The 19,687-nt window shown below is 41.5% G+C and overlaps 1 protein-coding gene and 1 non-coding gene across 7 annotated transcripts in view; both read left to right on the top strand.

The window, feature by feature from the left end:
- Window positions 1-19,687, top strand: part of Frem1 (FRAS1 related extracellular matrix 1) — a 160,175-nt gene that overhangs the window by 121,355 nt on the left and 19,133 nt on the right. For all 6 annotated transcript variants that reach the window (XR_004120883.1, XM_031377755.1, XM_031377760.1 and 3 more), the window contains 4 exons: window positions 2,646-2,847; window positions 3,811-3,955; window positions 12,591-12,720; window positions 15,115-15,187. Coding sequence is in view for 5 of the 6 variants with exons in the window: in XM_031377755.1 (XP_031233615.1) it covers window positions 2,646-2,847; window positions 3,811-3,955; window positions 12,591-12,720; window positions 15,115-15,187 (550 nt within the window). In the remaining variant the exon portion in view is untranslated. The remainder of the gene's footprint in view (window positions 1-2,645; window positions 2,848-3,810; window positions 3,956-12,590; window positions 12,721-15,114; window positions 15,188-19,687) is intronic.
- LOC116097368 lies at window positions 9,293-9,480 on the top strand. Its single transcript, XR_004121388.1, has one exon. It is a non-coding gene; the product is annotated as a U2 spliceosomal RNA (small nuclear RNA).

Genomic DNA, 19,687 nt, shown 5'->3' with positions numbered 1-19,687 from the left:
GGCCAGGAAGCGGGAGAGGGTGGGTTAGTGAGTAGGGAGAGGGGGAGGGAATAAGGGGTTTTTCAGAGGGGAAGCCAGGAAAAGGGAGAATATTTGAAATGTAAATAAAGAAAATATCTAATAAAAAAAATGTATTGGGCAAGCAAGCCAGTAGACTAAAACTGGCAGCCAAGGTGATACTGTAGCCTTGGCTCTAAAATGGGTAGAGAGACAAAGCTCTTACTTCTTTGGGGGAATCTCAGTCTTCTCTTATTGGACTAGCAAGGGACAATGCTCACTCAGTCTACATTACCCAGTCAATCCAGGCCTATGGCCTACAAGACTTGTCACAGAATTAACCTTCAGGGTCTCTGGGTGTGGATGAGTCTTTGGCACTGTGAAGACTGTAGATACTTGGGGAGATGGTGTTGATGCCATTGATATACAGGTCTGCTGAAAAAATGCTTTTCTGGATTTGTTTCCTGAAAGTTTCAAAGAGTTACAAGTTCTACATGCTGATAGAGCTGTTTCCTGTACTCCAGAGATGGAAAGGGGGGTGGAGTAGAGAGAATGTGCTAAAACTAAAACAGATCTCTCCACCAGAGTGTTCCTCTAATAGTAAAGCTATTCGAAGAGTGTGTTCCCTCTATGAAGTTGTGGAAGCTCTCTGTTGGGTTTTTATCACAAATGTAAGATGTCCGTTGTGCAAGCAAACAAAACAAACCTTGCGCTAAACACTTACATGGAAAGCCTAAGCTTTTTGTCTTCAAACTTGCTTGACCCCCTGGTCCCTCAGAGCAGAGAGGTAAAGCAGTGTTTTATGAAGCAGCTGACCCTGCCAGCAGTGTAGGCCAGAAGACACTCCTAGTGTCTTGCTTCCAAGAGTGGTTTTGCCAAGACAATACAATATTTATTGACTGCCACCAAATAATACACTGACCCAGGTAAGTAACCCAAGCATGGAACAACAGGTTCTGTGTGGTTCTAAGAGTAACCAAGGGAAGAGCTGCTGGATGGAAGAACTAAAAATAATAGATATATGGCTGATAGATAGAGTAGATAGATAGATAGATAGATAGATAGATAGATAGATAGATAGATAGACTGATTGATATGGTGGGGTTGGCTAATAGCAGCAGGCACACATGACCTTCATTCTGTGGGAAATCTCACATGCTCAAGACTGTCACAATCTGTAGTTCTCCAGTGAAGGGAACAAGGCTTGTGTGGAGATAAAAGAACCTACCATTACTCTCTGTGGGACTGACATGTCTGGAAGGATTTTCCTAAGTACACCTTAAGTTATCATAAGATACACAGAGCCTTCCTTAAAAATAAAATATCTTCCCCTGTAATGTCTTAAAGCCTTCTGGTCTACCAAGTCAAAGACCTGCTTTTGATGACACAAAGTGTTTAATATATCTGAACACATCGATATGGCCAGAGGCACAAGAGGGGACCAAAGTGCCTAGTGTTTGTGTAGCAAGACATTGTTACACAACATTGACCACAACAAATCTTTATTACTTTTGTAACTCATGGGTTTATGAACACAAGAACAAAATAAAAGCCATAACCTTATGTTGTGTCAGCCTTCTGTGTTTGGGAGGAGTCTAATATAGTTTAGTATGTTTCATTTTTCCTCTTATGCCACCATGACTTTGGGAGGTTCTCTTCCCTGGAGATCATCAGGAAATTCACACCCCACATTTCACCAGCCTTGAAGTGCTGAAAGTCCCAGTATACAGTTTTCAGATCGAAATTCATTAAAATATTTTTTATAATCATCTACAACAAATTTAGAAAACATAAATACACCTTTTTTTGCATGCATATGCATTGGTGTGTGTGCATGCATACTTATAAATGTGGAAGCATCACGTGTGGATGTATGTCCACTTGGTGACTAGAAGCTGACTTTGAGTGTCTTCCTTGATTACTCTATTTTACAAATCCAGGGGCTCTCTTGTTGAACATGGAGCTGCTAGTTCACCTAATCTGGCTAGCCAGCTTGCCCCAGGGATTCCATCTCTGCCACAGCCATCACCCCAAGCCATCACCCCAAGTATCTAGTCCACTTATTAAGTCCATGGTCTTCAGCCTTAGTTAAACAACATACAGTCTAAAGATAATCACTTTCATAACTTTTATAGTGAACTATTTCAGTTTTTCTATTCAACACTTTGGCATTTGGGCAAAGGCATGTGGAAAGGGTCTTTGGCATTTGTAAAAACCTAGGATTGTGTTTATGTAGTTCATTAAACACAGCAAATCTTTCTGTGGTGCTAACATTAAATTTGCCGTGTAATTTTTGGGTCATTTTTAGCATATTCCATGGGCTTCTGCCATGGTTCATGCATAGTGCCATGTGCAAGAGTGGGCATTGGGTGGGAAGATGCAGTATTTCCCTTCATAAAGCTAATATTGTAAGGAAAGTCAGACAGGAGACATTACAAAGCTGGGTGGAGGCTTATGATGGAAAGTAAGCCTCTGCCCTCTTCTCTGTATTTGTTAGGATAGGGTGAACAAGAGAGGCTTTAGCAGAAATCAACAGATAAGGACTCCAAGTAATCTGTAAGTTGAGGAGTTCGCCATTGTTGAACCATGAAAGCCCTGTGTAGCATAGGGAGAGAAGTCCTTGTGTAATGTTACACTGGTGATTTCAGGTGGACCAGCTGGACAAGGCAGCACCCCGCATCACACACTTGCACTCCCCTTCTCAAGTGGGGCTCTTGAAAAATGGCTGCTATGGGATTTACATAACTTCCCATGTGCTGAAGGCGTCGGACCCTGACACAGAGGATGACCAGATCATCTTTAAGATTTTACGAGGCCCATTGCACGGACGTCTGGAGAACACAACAACGGGTACTTCCCATCTTTTTTTGGGGGGGGCTACTTTCCTTCACAATCCTCGGAAGTCCTCATTTTAAACTACTAGTTGCTGGCAGGGCTAGAGAGAAACTCAGTTAAGTGTAGGTAGGCCCATTTGGTGAGTGCTTCCTAGGGCTTGCTGATAAACTCAGTTTATAAATCAGTATTGTTGCTGAGTCTTCTAAATTCATCTTCATGAGGAGAAACAGTTCCTGACACATGGCAGATGAACTCTTCCCTGATTTGTTGTTGTTGTTGTTGTTTTGTTTTGTTTTGTTTTGTTTTATTTTCACGTTGTGTTATATTCAGAACACAGTGCCAGGGTGAGATTGATATTTATGACTAATTTCTTTCTCCTAGTATGAACCCTCAATTATTTCAGCTCCTTTTTAAAATATGGTTTTTCCCCTAATGGTTTTGCTAAATTTTATATTAGTTCTGCTTCAGGAAGGCAGTGATCATAACAACTCATTACACAGGATGGCAGAGGCGACGAGTTTTATCAACTCCCTATTCCCTTTCTCTTTGGTTTAGTACCGTAAGGCAAATATCTCTAAAGCAAAGCAAACTTAAAGATGAATTTGAGTCCGTCCCATTTGAGTCTGAATGTAGGTGCAATAATGTTAATGTTTTCTTTAAATGGACTTCCGCTCTTTTTCTTTAAAATAAGGTCTCAGGTAGCCCAGGCTGGCCTCAAATTTGATATGTAGTTGAGGATGGCCTTTAACTTCTGATCATTTGTCCCCTGTATCTCAAGTGTCAGGATTCCAGGTGTATGCCGCCATGCAGGGTTTTGGGTGTGTTCCATGAATGCTAGGCAAGTACTACCGCCTGAATAGAATCCCCAGCCCCACAGTCCTTAAGTCTGTTTCAAACAAAACAGCTGTGTGGTCTTATCAATTCTCAAGTGATGTTTGATTTGATTACCCATGAGATTCATCTATTTCTTGCTTGTAGGTGAATTCATCCATGAGCGATTTAGCCAGAAGGACTTAAGCCATAAGACCATCCTTTATATCATAAACCCTTCCTTGCAAGTGAATTCAGATATCCTGGAATTTCAGGCCATGGACCCCACAGGAAACACTGCCACTCCCCGGAGGTAACTTTCGATTATTTACTGGTTCTGCACATCATGTCTATCCGATTAAGAACATGAAATAATATTTTCCAAACTAGGTCTTTCACCATTTATCGGGTAAATGTTTACAGGGTCGATATTTATAATTAACAGGGTAAACTGATGGACTATTTCACGGGCTCATACAATTTATTTTGGAGAGGGGATTTCTGTTGTATTATTTCTAGATGATGGAAAAGCCAGTAGTTCCCAGATTATAAAAACACTAAAAGGTTAAGCGAACAGCATCCTTTTTTATCATGGTTGTGAATGTATCCCCTTTCACACCCTGGGAAGTTGCTGTTGGAGGGCTTTCAGGACTGAGCTCAAAGCCTGTGTGTACATGCTGCAGCCAGAGGTCACTCTAGGACTGTGTTAGTCAGGATGGGCTTCTGAACCATGGGGTGGGTGGGGACGGAGGTGGGGGGGTGGGATGAAGTAGGAAGGAGCAGCCAAATATATTCTTTCTTACAGAAAAGAAAGAAATACACTTGCTTCTGCAAGTTAACAAGCCTTATAGGCAAGAAGAAGATAGTACAAACAAAAATAGACTCGAGGGGATATTAAGTGATATTTATAAACACAAATATATATGATGTAGGATACTCACCATAACGAGAACAAATCTGCAATATTAACAAGATTAACAGAGCAGGATAATTTCAGTGGCTGTGCCTCCTTTCCAGATGCCTCTTGGATATAGACCTTGAATAATTTACTGCCTGACAGATGGTCACAATGAAGGTCCATCCGTCCATTCCTTGTGCTGCATTAGTTTTCGTTATTTACTGCCTTTCCCAGACGCCTCAGAGAAAATTTAATTCGTTCTAAATTTTGTATTCACCATATTCAAGACATAAATAATAGCATAAATGAGCACAGCCCTACTATGCTCCCTCTACGTCGAAATGTGGACCGGGGAAGGGAAACTCTGAGAAAAACGTTCTCAGTGCTGTTTTTTTCTTTTCCTCATTCTGTAATGTAGTTTCACCACTCGCCACCAGAGGTTGCTATAGTCATTGCTAGCAGTTCAAGTGCAGTCCTTCACCCAGGTCTATTAAATAACCCCACAGACGTTGGTCCCCTGGCTAGTGGCTACCATATTCCAGACACACAGCACTGGGTATTAGGGAACAGGTAAGAACAAGGAAGATCAGGTACCTGCACTTAAAATCCTGACGCTATACACGAAAACAAGTGTTTCCCATCCATTGAATTGCCTCTGCCTAAGGGAACTGATTGCTGGAGATCACAGTCTAAAGAATGGATAGCATCAACTTGCCTCTAAAAAAAAAAAGGAAGGAAGGAAGGAAGGAAGAAAGAAAAAAGAAACTTTATTTTCAAGAGAAATAGTTAATTACATTCTAAAAAAATTAACAAATTGACTTCATTCAACCTTATAGACTTTTAAAAGTGGTTCTACTGAAATGCACAGTATTGATCAGATTTGCCCCTGAGTGAGTAGTGCAAGCCAGCATGGTTTGGGTGACAGAATTTCCCCCCAGCAATGGCGCTAGCTTTCACACACATGCACCCTTTACATACCTTGTTGTTAGCAAGGACATCCCTCCAAGGAAGAGCTTTGTGTTTTTAGATAACCATGAAAGTTATGTATGCAAGTCACAGTAGAGTCTATGTCACATAGGTAACAGAGCTTTGGCTCCCGTGGAGGATGGTTTAGATTGGCGTAGGCATCCTTGGGCAGAGATCTCTTTCCATAGGCTCAAGCTGGAGATGGCCCGATCATCTGGAAATGGCTAGACCCCGTGAAGAAAGATGCCTGCAGACAGATAATACAAAAATAACTCAGATTTGCTCCCAACACCCTGTAGGCTATTTTCTTTTGAGTGGGTGCAGGGAAGTAGAAACTGCTCTGCATTTGTCTCAGTATTTGAGTGGAATAGCTGTGCCCAAGCAGAAAGGGTTTTTGTTTTGTTTTGTTTTGTTTCCTGAAACTAAGCACACGTTTTTCTGATAACAAACCAAGGGAGGTGCATGTTCAGTCCTGGTCACCTGAGTTTATTTCTGTATCCGACTCTTAAGAGCTGTCTTCTGACCTCTGTGTGTGCACGCGCGCGCGCGCGCACACACACACACACACACACACACTGTGGGGAGGGAGACTTTAAAAAAAAAAAGTAAAATTCTAAATAGTGTTTTGTCTTCACAAAACAGCCAGCAAGAGCCTACTTACATACACAATATGAACCATAGGCATTTAGAATTTCATTTTTTTTTTAGCTCTACTTAATGTTACTCATTTATTCACTGAAACCATCATAATCTAGAACTTGCAGGCAAGGAAACAGAGCTGAAAGAGGCTTACACACGTGTGCAGTAGCTTACTGTGGTAGCTGGGTTTCAGCCGTTATCAGCCCATGTGGCCTGCCACCCCACCCTGTCCCCTTTGTTCTTCCTTAATGATAGCTAAGCCTTCCCTTCCTGGTAGGTATTGGCCATCCAAGCTGCGAGAAAGAGGGATATTTTTCCATCAAGAACCTTAAAGTTTATCCGTTTTTTTTGTGTGTGAAATCGTGAAAAGCAACTGTCAACATTGATGAGGTCTCCATGTCTAATGCTCCAGGGATATAGTATAGATAATTATCCTTGGACCTGGAGCTGAACAGGCCTACACTCTGGTTCCACCACTTGGTGATTGTTCACAACAGCTTTCTGATATGTACAATGGGGAACTATTATATTTACTTTAGATGAACACACGAGGTCCAACAAATGGAAGAATCTTGTATTTCAGTTCTTAGAGAATACATCTAGGGGTCCTTCCAGCTAGTGTTAATTCCCCTGAGTATTTATATTAATTTGGTGCACTGTTTGAAGAAGTATCCTGAACTGTTTGGTGGATTAAAGCCCATCTGTAATTAGATATTGATTTTATTCTAATAATATCTGTTGATTTTGGGTTATTTACAAAGCAAACAGTCCTTATGGTTATTCACAGAAAGCTAGACACTGCATTGCTTTTGTGCTTTCTATGCATTATTAGTTCTGAGGGATCAAGAGATGTTCTGTTTCATCAAACATAGGAAAGTTTGGTCTGGGCAAGCTTAATCAAGTTACCAGCAGTTGGCTAGTTGGTGAGTGTGTTTAATCACATCAAAATTCATCAAGCTGGTCATGGTAGTGAGAATCTGTGAGAGGGTTCATTATGTAGCTCATCTCACCTTAACAGGCCACAAAGTCCCCCGCCCCCACCTTCCACATTAGTGCAGGGAACAATTTGTCACGGGATGCATTCGGAAGACACTACCATAAGTAGAAGTTATTTTATAACACTGAAATCCATGGATGTTTGCCTCAAGATTTAGATTTGGCTAAGTGCCTAAATTCTAGGCAGCATGTTAGGTGCTTAAAAACACAACCCTCCAAAGATAATAAGGAAATTAGATTCCAGGCATTGAAGTAACTACCTCTGTGCCAGTGGCAGAGTGGCCTCCGAGTGTGAGCCTTGCCATCCAGATCTCAGAGAGCAGAGCTCTTTCTGGCTCTGGCCTTGGCATGACTCATTCACAAACTTGCTCTGGTTTCTGGCTCAACTTGACTGTCCAAATGATCTACAGCACCTAAGCAAGGAACACAGTGCCCACAGCACTCATTGAAAACAACTTTGTAGACCAGAGAATGAAGCCAAGCCAATGTATACCAATGTAATTTGTGTACACAGTCCATGTGGACTTCTTTATTAGAGGGGGGGAAGGGAGGGAGGGAGGGAGGGGGGGAAGGGAGGGAGGGAGAGAGAGAGAGAGAGAGAGAGAGAGAGAGAGAGAGAGAGAGAGAGAGAGAGAGAGAGAGAGAGAAAGTTGGTCCCCATGGCCCTTCTCGTTCAATGGTTTCTCTGATCATTGATTCTTGTCCTCTCTGGCAGCTGCACCCAGCTGTTCTGTTACTCAGTCTTGGCCTCAGAAGAGAAAAGTCAAAAGAAATGTAAAAAGAAAGGAATTTCTATCAGTCAAACTTTAAAACATTTTAAAACTGCTTTTATGAAACACCTTGTAAGGGGAGAGGTTGAAGCCGTTTGCTCACTCATGCCTGAACATTGTCTACAGCCCAGAGTCAACATGCTTATCCCCAGTCTAGAGCTACGGAAAGCACAGAGGAAGGGAAAGAAAATGGCACTTATTAAGCACCCACTGTGTACAGGTGCTTTGCACACATTAACTAATTTTAATTTTAATGATTTGACATGAGTGTAATTCTCCTCATTTTAAGATAATGAAAACGGAAGCCTAGAGAACCAGAAGAACTGACCGCATTCCCACACTAATGAGCACTTGCAAGGTGTGCCCGACTCTGAAGGGCTTGTGTGCTCTGCTCATTGTGCTGCCTGTCGGCCAGCCACTCCCCATTATCAAGAGAAAATGAAAACTGGGAAACACAGGTGTTCAAAGTATGAGGTTGTCAGGCTTAATAGCTCTGTCTCTGAACTGATAAACCTTAGAATGCCTAGAAAACTATATTTTAGCATTTCTATTTTCTGATGTCAGATGCTCCTTGAGTTTAAGTGACAATCGAGTTAGAGGAGTCATGACCTAATCGCAATTTTAGCTTCTCTGAAACCCGTTACTGAGAAGCTCATCATACTTAATGAGCACTTGTGGATGTTCATTAACTCCTCTGAGTTATGACTTGCCTTTAGTATGCTTTGAGAAGTGAGGAAACTGAGGCATGAAGAGGATAAAGCACTGTTATTAACCTAGATTGATGTCCCAGATCCCAAACTGATGTTCTAACCCCTAGTGTTTCTTTCCATTTGTTGCTCCTTCATATATATGAGTGAAATAACTACAAAATAAAATACCCAAAGGATAATTTTTTTTAAAAAAATTGTAGAACAGGCTCTCTCACCAGTGACAACACTTTTGCCGTGTAGGAAAGCATAATTCTTTGGCATAGGCCAATGTCCTGAGCACAGCTGGTAAGCAGCATCCTTTGCTAGCTCCACCTACCAAATGCCTGGACCATCCTTCTGCTGCTTGTGGCAGTCAACAGTGTCTCCTGGCATGCCTAGTGTTGAGAATTACAGTATGCCTCAGAGAATAACATATATGTACAGTTAAGAAGTCATGCTTTAGAGCATACATGGGCTGGTCTGTGGCCCCCATTACATATGTAGTAGAGGACTGCCTTGTCTGACCTCAGTGGGAAAGAATGTTCTTAATCCTGTAGAAACTTGATGCCCCAGGGAAGGGGGATGCTAGCAGGTGAGGTAGGAGTGGGTGGGTGGGTGAGGGAGCACCCTCTCAGAAGCAAAGGGGAGGGAGGACCAGGAAGGGGGCTACATTTGGAATGTAAATAAATAAAATAATTCGACCTTTTGGCTAAGGTCAAGTGTAGTATCTGTTCTTATCAGTTTAATATCTGATAAGTCCTCTATCCAAGGACAATATATTAAATGGATTTTTGGAAGTAGGAGTTGGAATAGGAGCTTGCTCCATCCACTCCACACATCGACGTAGTACTGCAGTATCTCCAGGAATGGTGCACCCCTCCAGGAAACAAAAAAAATAAAATTAAATTAAAAAGAAAAGAATCACCTATTGGAAGATCAGAAAAAACGAAAGAGTGTTTTGCTGATGAATACTTCTATTGACATCTTTCTAACGAGGTCAGAGTAATGGATGGTTAAAGGGGTTCAGAGTAAGCTGGGGTTATAAAGAGCATGTGAGAATTATTTCCAGGGTGTATAAGATGCTAATGATGCTGGGAAAGGACCTCTGAGCTCAAGAACCAGCACAGTGAGCAGATTGGTGCTGGGTACTCTTTGCCACTATTTGTCTTCCATACTCTGCACGTTGAGCTGCCATACATGGAGAAGCAAAGGCTGCTCCCATGGAACATGCTTAGTACTAAAAATTCTAGATAGTGTGCTATGCATGAAAACATAAACCAGGATAAGGTGATTGGAGAAAATTAAACTTTGGCAAAGAATCTGCCAAATGTTCAATGAAGTGTCCAAACACCTTTTGTGTGTGTGTGTGTGTGTGTGTGTGTGTATGTGTGTGTGTATGTGTGTGACTACTTCAAGTTACTGAGTGGCAGAGGGACCAGTGTAATCCAGCTTCATTGTCTTCTGTTTCCAGATGTGGTTCTTGAAGACCAAAATTTAGTTTTTACTTAGAACAGTTCCTCTGTGGTTCTGAGCATCTGCAGACGGGTAGCTCTCAGCTGAAGGTGTCTTTCCTCCCAGGGGTCATCTGAAAAGTCTGGACATAGTTTTGAAGGTTGTTAGCAGGGTAGAGTACAAATCTATGTCCACTGTGGTAGTGCTGCTATACCTTTCAGAGTCCAGGCTGCCGCCCTGCAGCAAAGAATGCTCGACTCTGACATCCACAGTGTGAGGTGGGAAAGCCCTGGCCTAGGATGTCTTTCTAGCTAGGATGTCTGTCCTAGCTCCTGTCCATCAACTTAAAAGGTTCACTAGATGTGTTTAACGCATGGTACCTTGTTAACTATCATCTGTGCCCATAAAATACTCTTTTCTCGATACCAAGAAGAGGGTGCCTTAGATATGAAGACATCAATCCACCTTATCTACACAATGCCTACACACACAGAACTTGCACATTGTTCTTATAGCTTCCTACTTCTGACTGTCTACCTAATACCAAGCCTTATAGTCATACAGATTTTTACAGGGAGGATTGCAAAATGGGTTGTTTCATGGCTTTTCAACAGATTATTATTATTTATAGTGATTAATTTTAGGAAAAAATAAATATAGGACGTTGTTTGGTGGCAGTCTTAACCTATAGGCATCGTACTAATTGAGAAGCTTCATCTGGAAAATATGCATACACACTCCCAAACACGGAGACTCTTTGTGCTTTAGAGTCAACAGTCCTCTAAACCGTTCCCTTCTTTATCTAGATCAGCAACCACACTGTACCGAGTGTTAGACAGTAAGGCTATGGCTCTGTATGGTGGCATTGGTTTCTGCTTATAATGCTTAATATAAGCAATGGGTGGAACTGCAGAGCTCAGCTTTGGAACTCACTTGACTCATAGGAGACTTAGACCACATACTCATAGGAGACTAATCTGACCACATATATCAGTTGTCCAATGTATTCCACTGTCTTCTCCCTGAATCACTTTTTTTCTTAATTTCTTTTTTACCTGGATCCTTTGGGAATTCTTTGCAACTTGTCATTTTTATTGGCTTTTGAATTGACCTTATTGACTATTATCTTATTATGCTTTAAGCATAGTTTTTTTTTTAATCTCTTGATCTATTTTATGCTAGACTTAAATTCTGTTGCAAATACCAGTGAAAGAACCAGTATTTCTTAATGTAATAATGCATTTCAGGTCATTTTATGAGCTTCAACATGCAGTAACAATGTTTAATAAGTATTGACTAAACATGTATGTGTACAACAAGCATATCTTATCATGGGCCCCCGTAGTAAGTCTATGTTGCGGTGTCAGTCCACCCCAGACCATTATCCTTAGGCAGACCAGTACGACTGGATTATTTTGTTGGTGAACTTTGTATAATGTGGTAGTGACCTGTGACCCCCCTACAAGGATGACAAACTAGTTGAACCTTTCTGATCTTAGTCTTTCTAAGTTCTTTAGATGACAACCATTAAATATGACAGTTTCCATCAAATGTCAGACTTATTCATGGTATATCGGAACTATTTAAGAATCATATTCAGCTGTATACAATTGGCCCTCTGTCTCATAGGAGTTTTGTAGATATAACCAATCATAATTCAAAGTTATTTATTACAGAATTATGTCATGCTGAGTACACAGACCCTCTTTCTTGTCATTGACCTCTAAGGAATATAGTAAGTCAGCTACTTACAGAGGATCTACACTGTATTTGGTATTGTCCATCATCTAGGGATGAAGGAACGCATACAGAAGGATATATACAGGCTGCATGCTATATTCAGACTGTGTGCTATGTGCAGGCTGTATGCTATACACAGACTGTGTGCTATGTAGAGGCTGTATGCCATACGCAGGCTGTGTGCTATGTGCTGGCTGTGTGAGACATGGGCGTGTCTACAGATTCCGGCATCAGCAGTGGGTCCCACTTTTCTGTGGACACTGAGGGATGACCAGGATTGCACCCAAGCTGCATACTACTGTGTGTCTTTCACGTGCATAGAAAGAAGAACAGGAATTAGGAACAATGCGTAGACACTTTAATTCCTAAGCACATCTGGGGATAACTTTTTAGTAAAGTGAACCCAGCTTCAGAGATCTCCCTAAAATGAATAGACTCTTGAGCTGCTGGATTTTTTTTCCCTCCACACACACTCAAATTTAAACCTCTACCTCATCACTAACAATTGTGGGATTTAAAAATTCTTTTAATTTTATTTCATTTATGAAATAGAATTTAGAACATTTTCTCTGTTCCATCACAAGGACATTATAATGATCTAATAAGAAAATGCAAAAGTTTGTCATGAACAAATATGCCAAATAACTGTGAGGGATTTCTGTCATTGGCATGGATTGACCAAACTGCCATTGGATGGAACTCAGTGCTCAGTCTCTCACCTATCTGACCACACTGAGGGACATTCTTATGGGTACCTAATGATGTACTTTATCCTTTTTTTTTTTTTTTAATTCACAGCTTGGAGCTGAAATGGTCGTATATTGAGTGGTCCCAGACTGAATATGAGGTCTGTGAGAATGTGGGCATATTGCCCTTGCAAGTTACCAGAAGGGGATATTCCATGGACTCAGCCTTTGTGGGTGTAGAGGTAACAACTCTAAAATGCAAATTGTTGAGATGAAACTTAATGTGCTGGTTAGCACCTTTGATGATCTTGGAAAAATTCATAATGGTCAAGGACCACAAACTGCAGGGCTGGGGGAGTTTCACTATATGCCCGAGAGTCCAAGTATAGAACATCTTTGTCCCGGTCTTTCAGTGAATTCCTACACAATATTTAAAATCCACTGGGTTTTGGTTTTGAAATCTGGCTATTTCTACACATTCGTTAGCTTTCAAGTTTGATTTCACAGAAAGAAATATCTTAGTGAATCTGTCTTAAATTCCACTTGGGAGGTATATACAGCTCCTCTGAGATGCCTAAAGCAGTCACCAGCACATGGAAGCCTGAGAGGTAATCCTTTCTTCAGCAAGATGCTTCTAGACAGAATGTTAGCCTCTTGGCTGGAACTAGAGACAATGTCTGAGACCATGGGAATAGACACAAGCCTAGTTTGAGGAGTATCGACATCATGCAGAAGTAGAAGGGCCCTTTGGGACAGTCACCTGAAGTGTAGAGTCCTCACATGGATGGGATTTGCTGTCCTTTCCATGGGTTGGAGCACAGCCTGAGGCTTATAGAGTTGAAGGTGTCTTCGAAGTCATTGTAACAACAGCCCTTCCAGAAAGTGGGCTTGCAGAGTGAGTTTGTGTGCTTTGATGGGGAACGAAAGAGACTCCTACTCAGTCTAATGGGATAAGCCTCTGGGTGAGGTGGCCTCTCTGTTAGCAGAAGTTATATTGAGTTAAAATTGCCTCAAAACCCCGTGGACCTGAACCTGAGCACATCCGGACTCGCTGCTTATCTTTCTAGTGGACCCAAGTCTCTGTCTCATGGACCTGCAGGTGTTTTATCATCAAGGTAGAAAAGTTGGCATTTCCTATAACTCCAAGTAGTGACCTGGAGAGAAGAAAATTAACCTGATAGGGCTCTGTTAACAATCCCCTGGTCCTTCACAGAGAGTGGGATATATTTGAGTGAAGCGTTTAAGTCTACGTTACCACTCACTTTGACAAGTAGAAAGAACGTATATGGGACTTTAGTCTACATGTAAAGTTGTACTATCCTGAGAGCTAAGGGTGCAGGCCTTGAGGTTCTGGGGACTGCTTGATCTGGGGTATATATAACCTGCCATCTTACATAAGATCTTACGGGCTACTTGACTGAGAAGAGAGAGAAGGCACATTTGCTCCGTGCTGTTTGCCCTCGTTGCATTGTGTCCTCTCACCGGATCTGTCTTTCCAAACACCTTGCCCCAGACATGCTTTTTTCCCACCGAGGATTCTGTAAACCCGGTAGTGGTAAATACTAGGTAATTGCATATGGGAGAACCATGCAGACAAATGTAACTTCCAGCATATGGTGGATGCAGGTGTACCATGGACTGCCTTCCCCCAGCAAAAGCTGGTTCAGGGGGAGCCTTGGCACTGAACACTGCAGACAAAGAGCACATGGAAGCCTAAGAGGTAATCCCTTCTTCAGCCAGACACTTCTAGGCAGAATCATTAACCTGTTAGCATCTTGGCTGGAACTAGAGACAATGTCAGAGACCTCAGGAATAGATGGGCATGTCCTAGCTTCAAGTTGCGCCTTTCCTTCCTTTCACCATCTTAACGATCTTCAACATCTTAAATATGTGTGAATTAACAACTACCTGGGGTCTCCAATGCATGGCCCTCTACGAGCTTAACACAGACATTTTTTGAGCAGACAGATAGCCTCTCCTTGGGCGTCTAAGACCATGGTTTGGGATGCCCCTTTGGGTTTTAAACCTGGATCAGGGACCCAGTGGAGCAGTCAGGAGTTGAGTTAGACCAGGGTAATTTTCGCTCCGAACAGCTTTCATAGCAAGGCCTCTAAAACTGTGGGTCCTGGGTGTGGATTGCCTGCGCATAGCTACTTACCAGGTCAGTCAGCCCCACAAAGCTGGTGCTGAGTGAGGGGTTGGTCCACTGAGGCAGGGAAACAATGCTCGGGGCAAGTTTGGTTAGTCTGACCTGAGGGATCTCTGTGCTCTGGAGCTTGCAGGGTTCCTGGGTTTCCTTCTTCCTTCCCTCCTTCCTTCTCCCTGTTATGACCAAGGGAGGAGATGGAATAAAATGGCTCTCTAACAAAGAGAACAATAAGGTTGTAAACTTTACTCTATGTATTCCAATGACTGGATACTTTTAAAAGGAGAAGCATACTTACTTAAGGGGGAAAAGCATACCGCTGAGCCTGGGCCCCAAGTGGTTTATTATAATTTAAAATATCTTACCTAACATTAAAAACAGATTTGAGACCATGAATTTAGTCTGGTATGGGGGTCGGGAGAGTCAACGTTTCTCTAGTGTAGAATATTTACTTTTATTTTTTTTAATGACTTTTTCTTTCCCTACTAAGGTTAACCAAGTGTCAGCTATAGTTGGAAAAGATTTTACTGTCACTCCATCCAAACTGCTTCAATTTGACCCAGGTACGTTTTGTGTTTATGGTTTATTTCATGTTCCATAAACAATGTGGAGACTGCTGAGAACGCAGGATATTATACAATTTCAGCCAACTAGAGGATCACCAGGGAGCCGTACCACCCTTTCCCCAACAGACGAGTTTGGCCTGAAGTTCTGCTCTTATGTATAGTCTTCTCACAAGTGAATATTTATTTAAACTGAGAAAAAAAGATCATAGCAAATGATAAACATAAAAAAATCAAGGTACATATTCAAAACAATCCAGGAAGATAAAGTAATTTAAACATCATTATAATGTATGTTAATTTAATTATCCACATATTTTGGTAAGAATTTTTCAAATGTTATGATTCTATAGCTTCCTAAAAGGAGTTTCTAAATGATTTCTTTTGAAATAAGTTGTCATAAGAGGCTTTCAGGACAAATCACTATTTCAATGAAGAGTACTTACTTTGATCTAAATCTGTGGAAAATTTTGCTGAGTACCAAAAAGTAAAATATCAAAGTGTGTTTTTTTTTTTCTCCTGAAGTTGTTCTACTATATGCAACCTATAGACATGAAAATATTTGCCAACAGAACTTTGGAAGCCAAAGTGAAAGCCATTGTTCTGGGTAAAGAAAATGCTGGAAGACTTCCTAGGGGAGGCAACATTCTAGTGGGGAGGAGCGGGGAGGGGAAGGGGGAGGAAGGAGAGGAGCAAGCCTGAAGCACAATACAGAAATACCACTTACTTCTGGAGAAGTCTGCCTGTGGGTGGGTGTAACTGCCTGCTTGTTCTTCACGGCTCTCCCTCCTTCCCTCTGGCTGTAATGGACCTGGATCACTCACTTAAGGACAATGCTAGAGAAGTGGCCAGGGCTCGCAGCTTTGTAGTGCAGAGGTGTTCTGTACATTGAAGACATTCTGCCCAGGGTAAGCTCACTAACATGACTGACTATCATCACCATCCCCAAACTGACGATCTTAGCATTAGGAGAGGAATGTCTTTGTGCTCTTCACAACGAGAAGCATCACATACGAAGATTACCTTGTTTTTCTATAACAGAGTGTCACAAACTGGGTAGTTTTAAACATAGACACTGCTGATTCAGAGGCTGTTCAGTCCTAGACCAACGTGTGAGTCTGTGAAGGAGAACCTCTCCTGTCTCTTTCCTTTGTGCCTTTTGAGGTTTGCTGGCTCTGGCTCTGGCTCTGGCTCTGGCTCCCTAGTCCTTGTCTTCACCTTCACATGATGTGGATAGATTCTCCCTCATCATAAGGACCCAGATGAGCTTAAGTTAAGGAGCTACCCTGTTCCGCTATGACGTCATACTACCTCATGACCATGCCCTCACCCCATTTATAAATAAAGTCACATTGTGAGGTCCTGGCAGTTAGTTAGGAAGGCCTCACAATGTAAGCTGTGGGGGACACAATTCAGCCTACAATAATGAGCCTAAACGTTCACATGCAACAGCTCAGATATTCTTGTTAGCCTCCTTCCCGTGTTGTTTAGCTTTCTAACATGGATGAGTGGGTTTTCTAGGCTGTCTGCATTACTGCTGTTCTGTATTCGACGTTTATCCTCAGGCTTCTGCAGGTTCCTTAGTCGTCTGCTCTACCACGAAAGGCTTAATGTTCTTTGTGCCCTCCTGTTTTGAAGGACTTGTTTGAAAGGCAATCATTTTTGCCACGTGCCCTTTTTACTACCCACGGCTGTTTGTGGTAAGTTAGGTTTTCAGCAGCCCACCAGGCGATCTGTTTGGGCTTAGAGGAGCTAGAATGTATCACACTAGGGGAGACTCAGAAATGTATCAGTTGGAGATTCCACTGCATAAGATAAATGCCCGTTTGTCTAGAAGAGTTTACATGCTGTTTTGATAGCTACTAATGACTTCTGGGGCCCCCAAATGGTCTCAGGATTTTAAGGATTGTTTATACATTGAGAAATAATATAAGCATATATATATATGCATATATATATATATATATATATATATATATATATATATATATATATATATATATATAAAGCCACATGCCTGGCTGCCCATGATTTTGGAATTTATTAAGCCAGAAATAATTTCATATCATGAAGCCTTACTTTAGAGAATTAAAAAAAAGTCCCACACATCCACAGGTCCTATAAATGTTTATATACTTTCATATTGTAAACCCTTGCCTCTTTTAGATGTCCCCAGCTCCACCCTATCACTTCTGCTGGGAGCAATCTATTCATTTCTCTAGAAATATCAACTTCCCTGATACCAGAGGAACAGAACGAATCATCCAGTGCATTACTGTGAGCCTGAAGAGCTCTTACTGGGGAGGGATGAAGCCTGTAGCACTTTAGCAAACTTTGCAAACAGGAATCCTGAGAAGGCATTCCACTGCTGTGACCTGAGGGGCTCCAGTGCCTGTGCAAATACTCTAAGGAAAACGAGTGCTTTCCTTTCAAATGTGTCCCTGAAAGATTTGATGCATTCTTAATCAAATCTTCATCATTCTGAAAAGTCAAAATGTTTTCCAAAGGAACAGCTCTCTAATTTGGCATTTACTGAAAAATATTGAGAAAATGTCTCTCAACAGAGAAATCTGCTTTGTAGGAAAATATCCAGGAACTCGTTTTCTCTATAAAATGGGTGTTTTTTTATGACAGGATACCTCTCCTGCACTCCATCACCTTTTGATTTCTGGAAACAGGAAGGGGCGGTTCAAGCCTCCTGGACACTCAGATGCATCTCAGGGAGTTAAGGGACACTTTGCACCAGGGAAGTGGAGGGAGCAGAGGACCAAACGACAGCGACAGCGATGAAAATCCCATTCACAGTCTCGTTAACCTGAGAGACTTGAAACCAAGTTGAAATGTAGGTCAGCAAATCAGAAGCTCTTGAAAGAACTCAGAGAAGATCTCTTTCAGCTATTTGGTTTTGTTCCATAAGATCCAGCAACAACTTTAAAGGCCTTTTTGCTGTTTTGCTGGTTTGTTTGTTTAAAAGTTGACACTATCATTTTTCTGAAATAAATTTTAAAATAGAAGGACAACTGGGATGTGGAAATATGTTTCTGTATGTTTGGGTTTTTATTTAAATTGCACCTAACCTTATGACGTCCGGTGGTCAGAACAGTTCTCTGAATATTAACAATCTCAGCCTTCATCTCTCTTCATTGCCCATCTCATTTTATTTCCACAGCTGCCTCTAATGACCCAGAGTCTATGGGTACCCAAACTTCACACAGACACTCTCAAAATCAGTTTGCTAAAGTGTTCACTTTCAGAATGTCAGTGATATCGTCCCTCATTTACCATTGTCTAAAGCCCGAGTCTGGTCACTTGGTGTAACATAGCTACAGAATCTACCTGCAACCTGTAGTCTCTTTTCCCCTGGTGCAACTTCCCCATTCAGCTGATCTATTTACCACTCCCCTGACCCAAACCTCAACTTTGCTAACTTCCTTAAATTGCTCCTCATTTCTTCTCTCCAAATCAGTGTATGTGGATCCCACAGCCATCTAGTGTACACACTATATTCCGATTTGTGTATGTGGATCCTACAGTCATCTACTGCACACACTATATTCTGGTCTGTGTATGTGGATCTACAGGCATCCAGTGCACACACTGCATTCTCTATACTTTGTTAGCTAATCACACATAGCTTTTAATAGTTACTTGGCTTTTCTGGTAAGAAGAAGAGCTACAGAATCCCTGGGTTCCATATCCACCTAGTCAACCAAACACAAATCAAAAAATAATCAGAAAAGTCATTCTGTCTGTAATGACTGTGAACCCTTCGGTTTTCTTGTCATTACCTGGCAAGATTCACAAAGATTCACAAAGTGTTCATTATATTGCTATTATAAACAATCTACAGATGGTCTAAAGTTTACAAGAGGATTGCATAGGGTATATATCTAAGGGACTTAAGCAACTGCTGCAGATGTTGGCGGTCAGTGGGAGTCCTGGGTCCAATCTTCTCGGGAACCCCAAGACAATTTGTTTGGTCTCCTCCAAAAAGTTTCAAACTCCTTTAGATTAGATCTTGGCTTATACTGCATGTCTGGTGTTCTCCTTAGCTTCTAATGTGAAGGTAAGCCCTTAGGGATAAAACATACATTTTGGTGGACCTACTCATCCATTCATGGGATGAGAATTAATTAATTTTTATATTAGTTAGTTCAACTTCTGATTTTGCAAAGACTGTAAAAAGAGATTATCTGAGACCACAGAAGATGCTGGAAGCTTCATAAATCAAGCACCAGCTTGCTCTTTACCAAAATGACTGCAGATGCCTCCATTTTCCCTCTAAAGGCAACCCAGTTCAGAAGTGAACAATTTCAACTTTCCACCAAATGCTGCAGGGATCCATGATACGCCGATTCAGCCATAAAATCTATATGAGACTTTGCTGTCATGTAGATGACAGTAACAGACATGTTGGTAAGAAAACAAAAAAAGTCAGTTTTCAGAAGAGAAGGCTGGGAAGGAGTGTTTAGCCACCATATAGAGAAAGAGTAATGGACA

Source organism: Mastomys coucha, unplaced genomic scaffold, assembly GCF_008632895.1.
Source record: "Mastomys coucha isolate ucsf_1 unplaced genomic scaffold, UCSF_Mcou_1 pScaffold18, whole genome shotgun sequence".
NCBI lineage: Eukaryota > Metazoa > Chordata > Mammalia > Rodentia > Muridae > Mastomys > Mastomys coucha.
The sequence above is the reverse complement of the archived record's forward strand: the minus strand, read 5'-3'. Positions and strand labels throughout refer to the sequence as shown.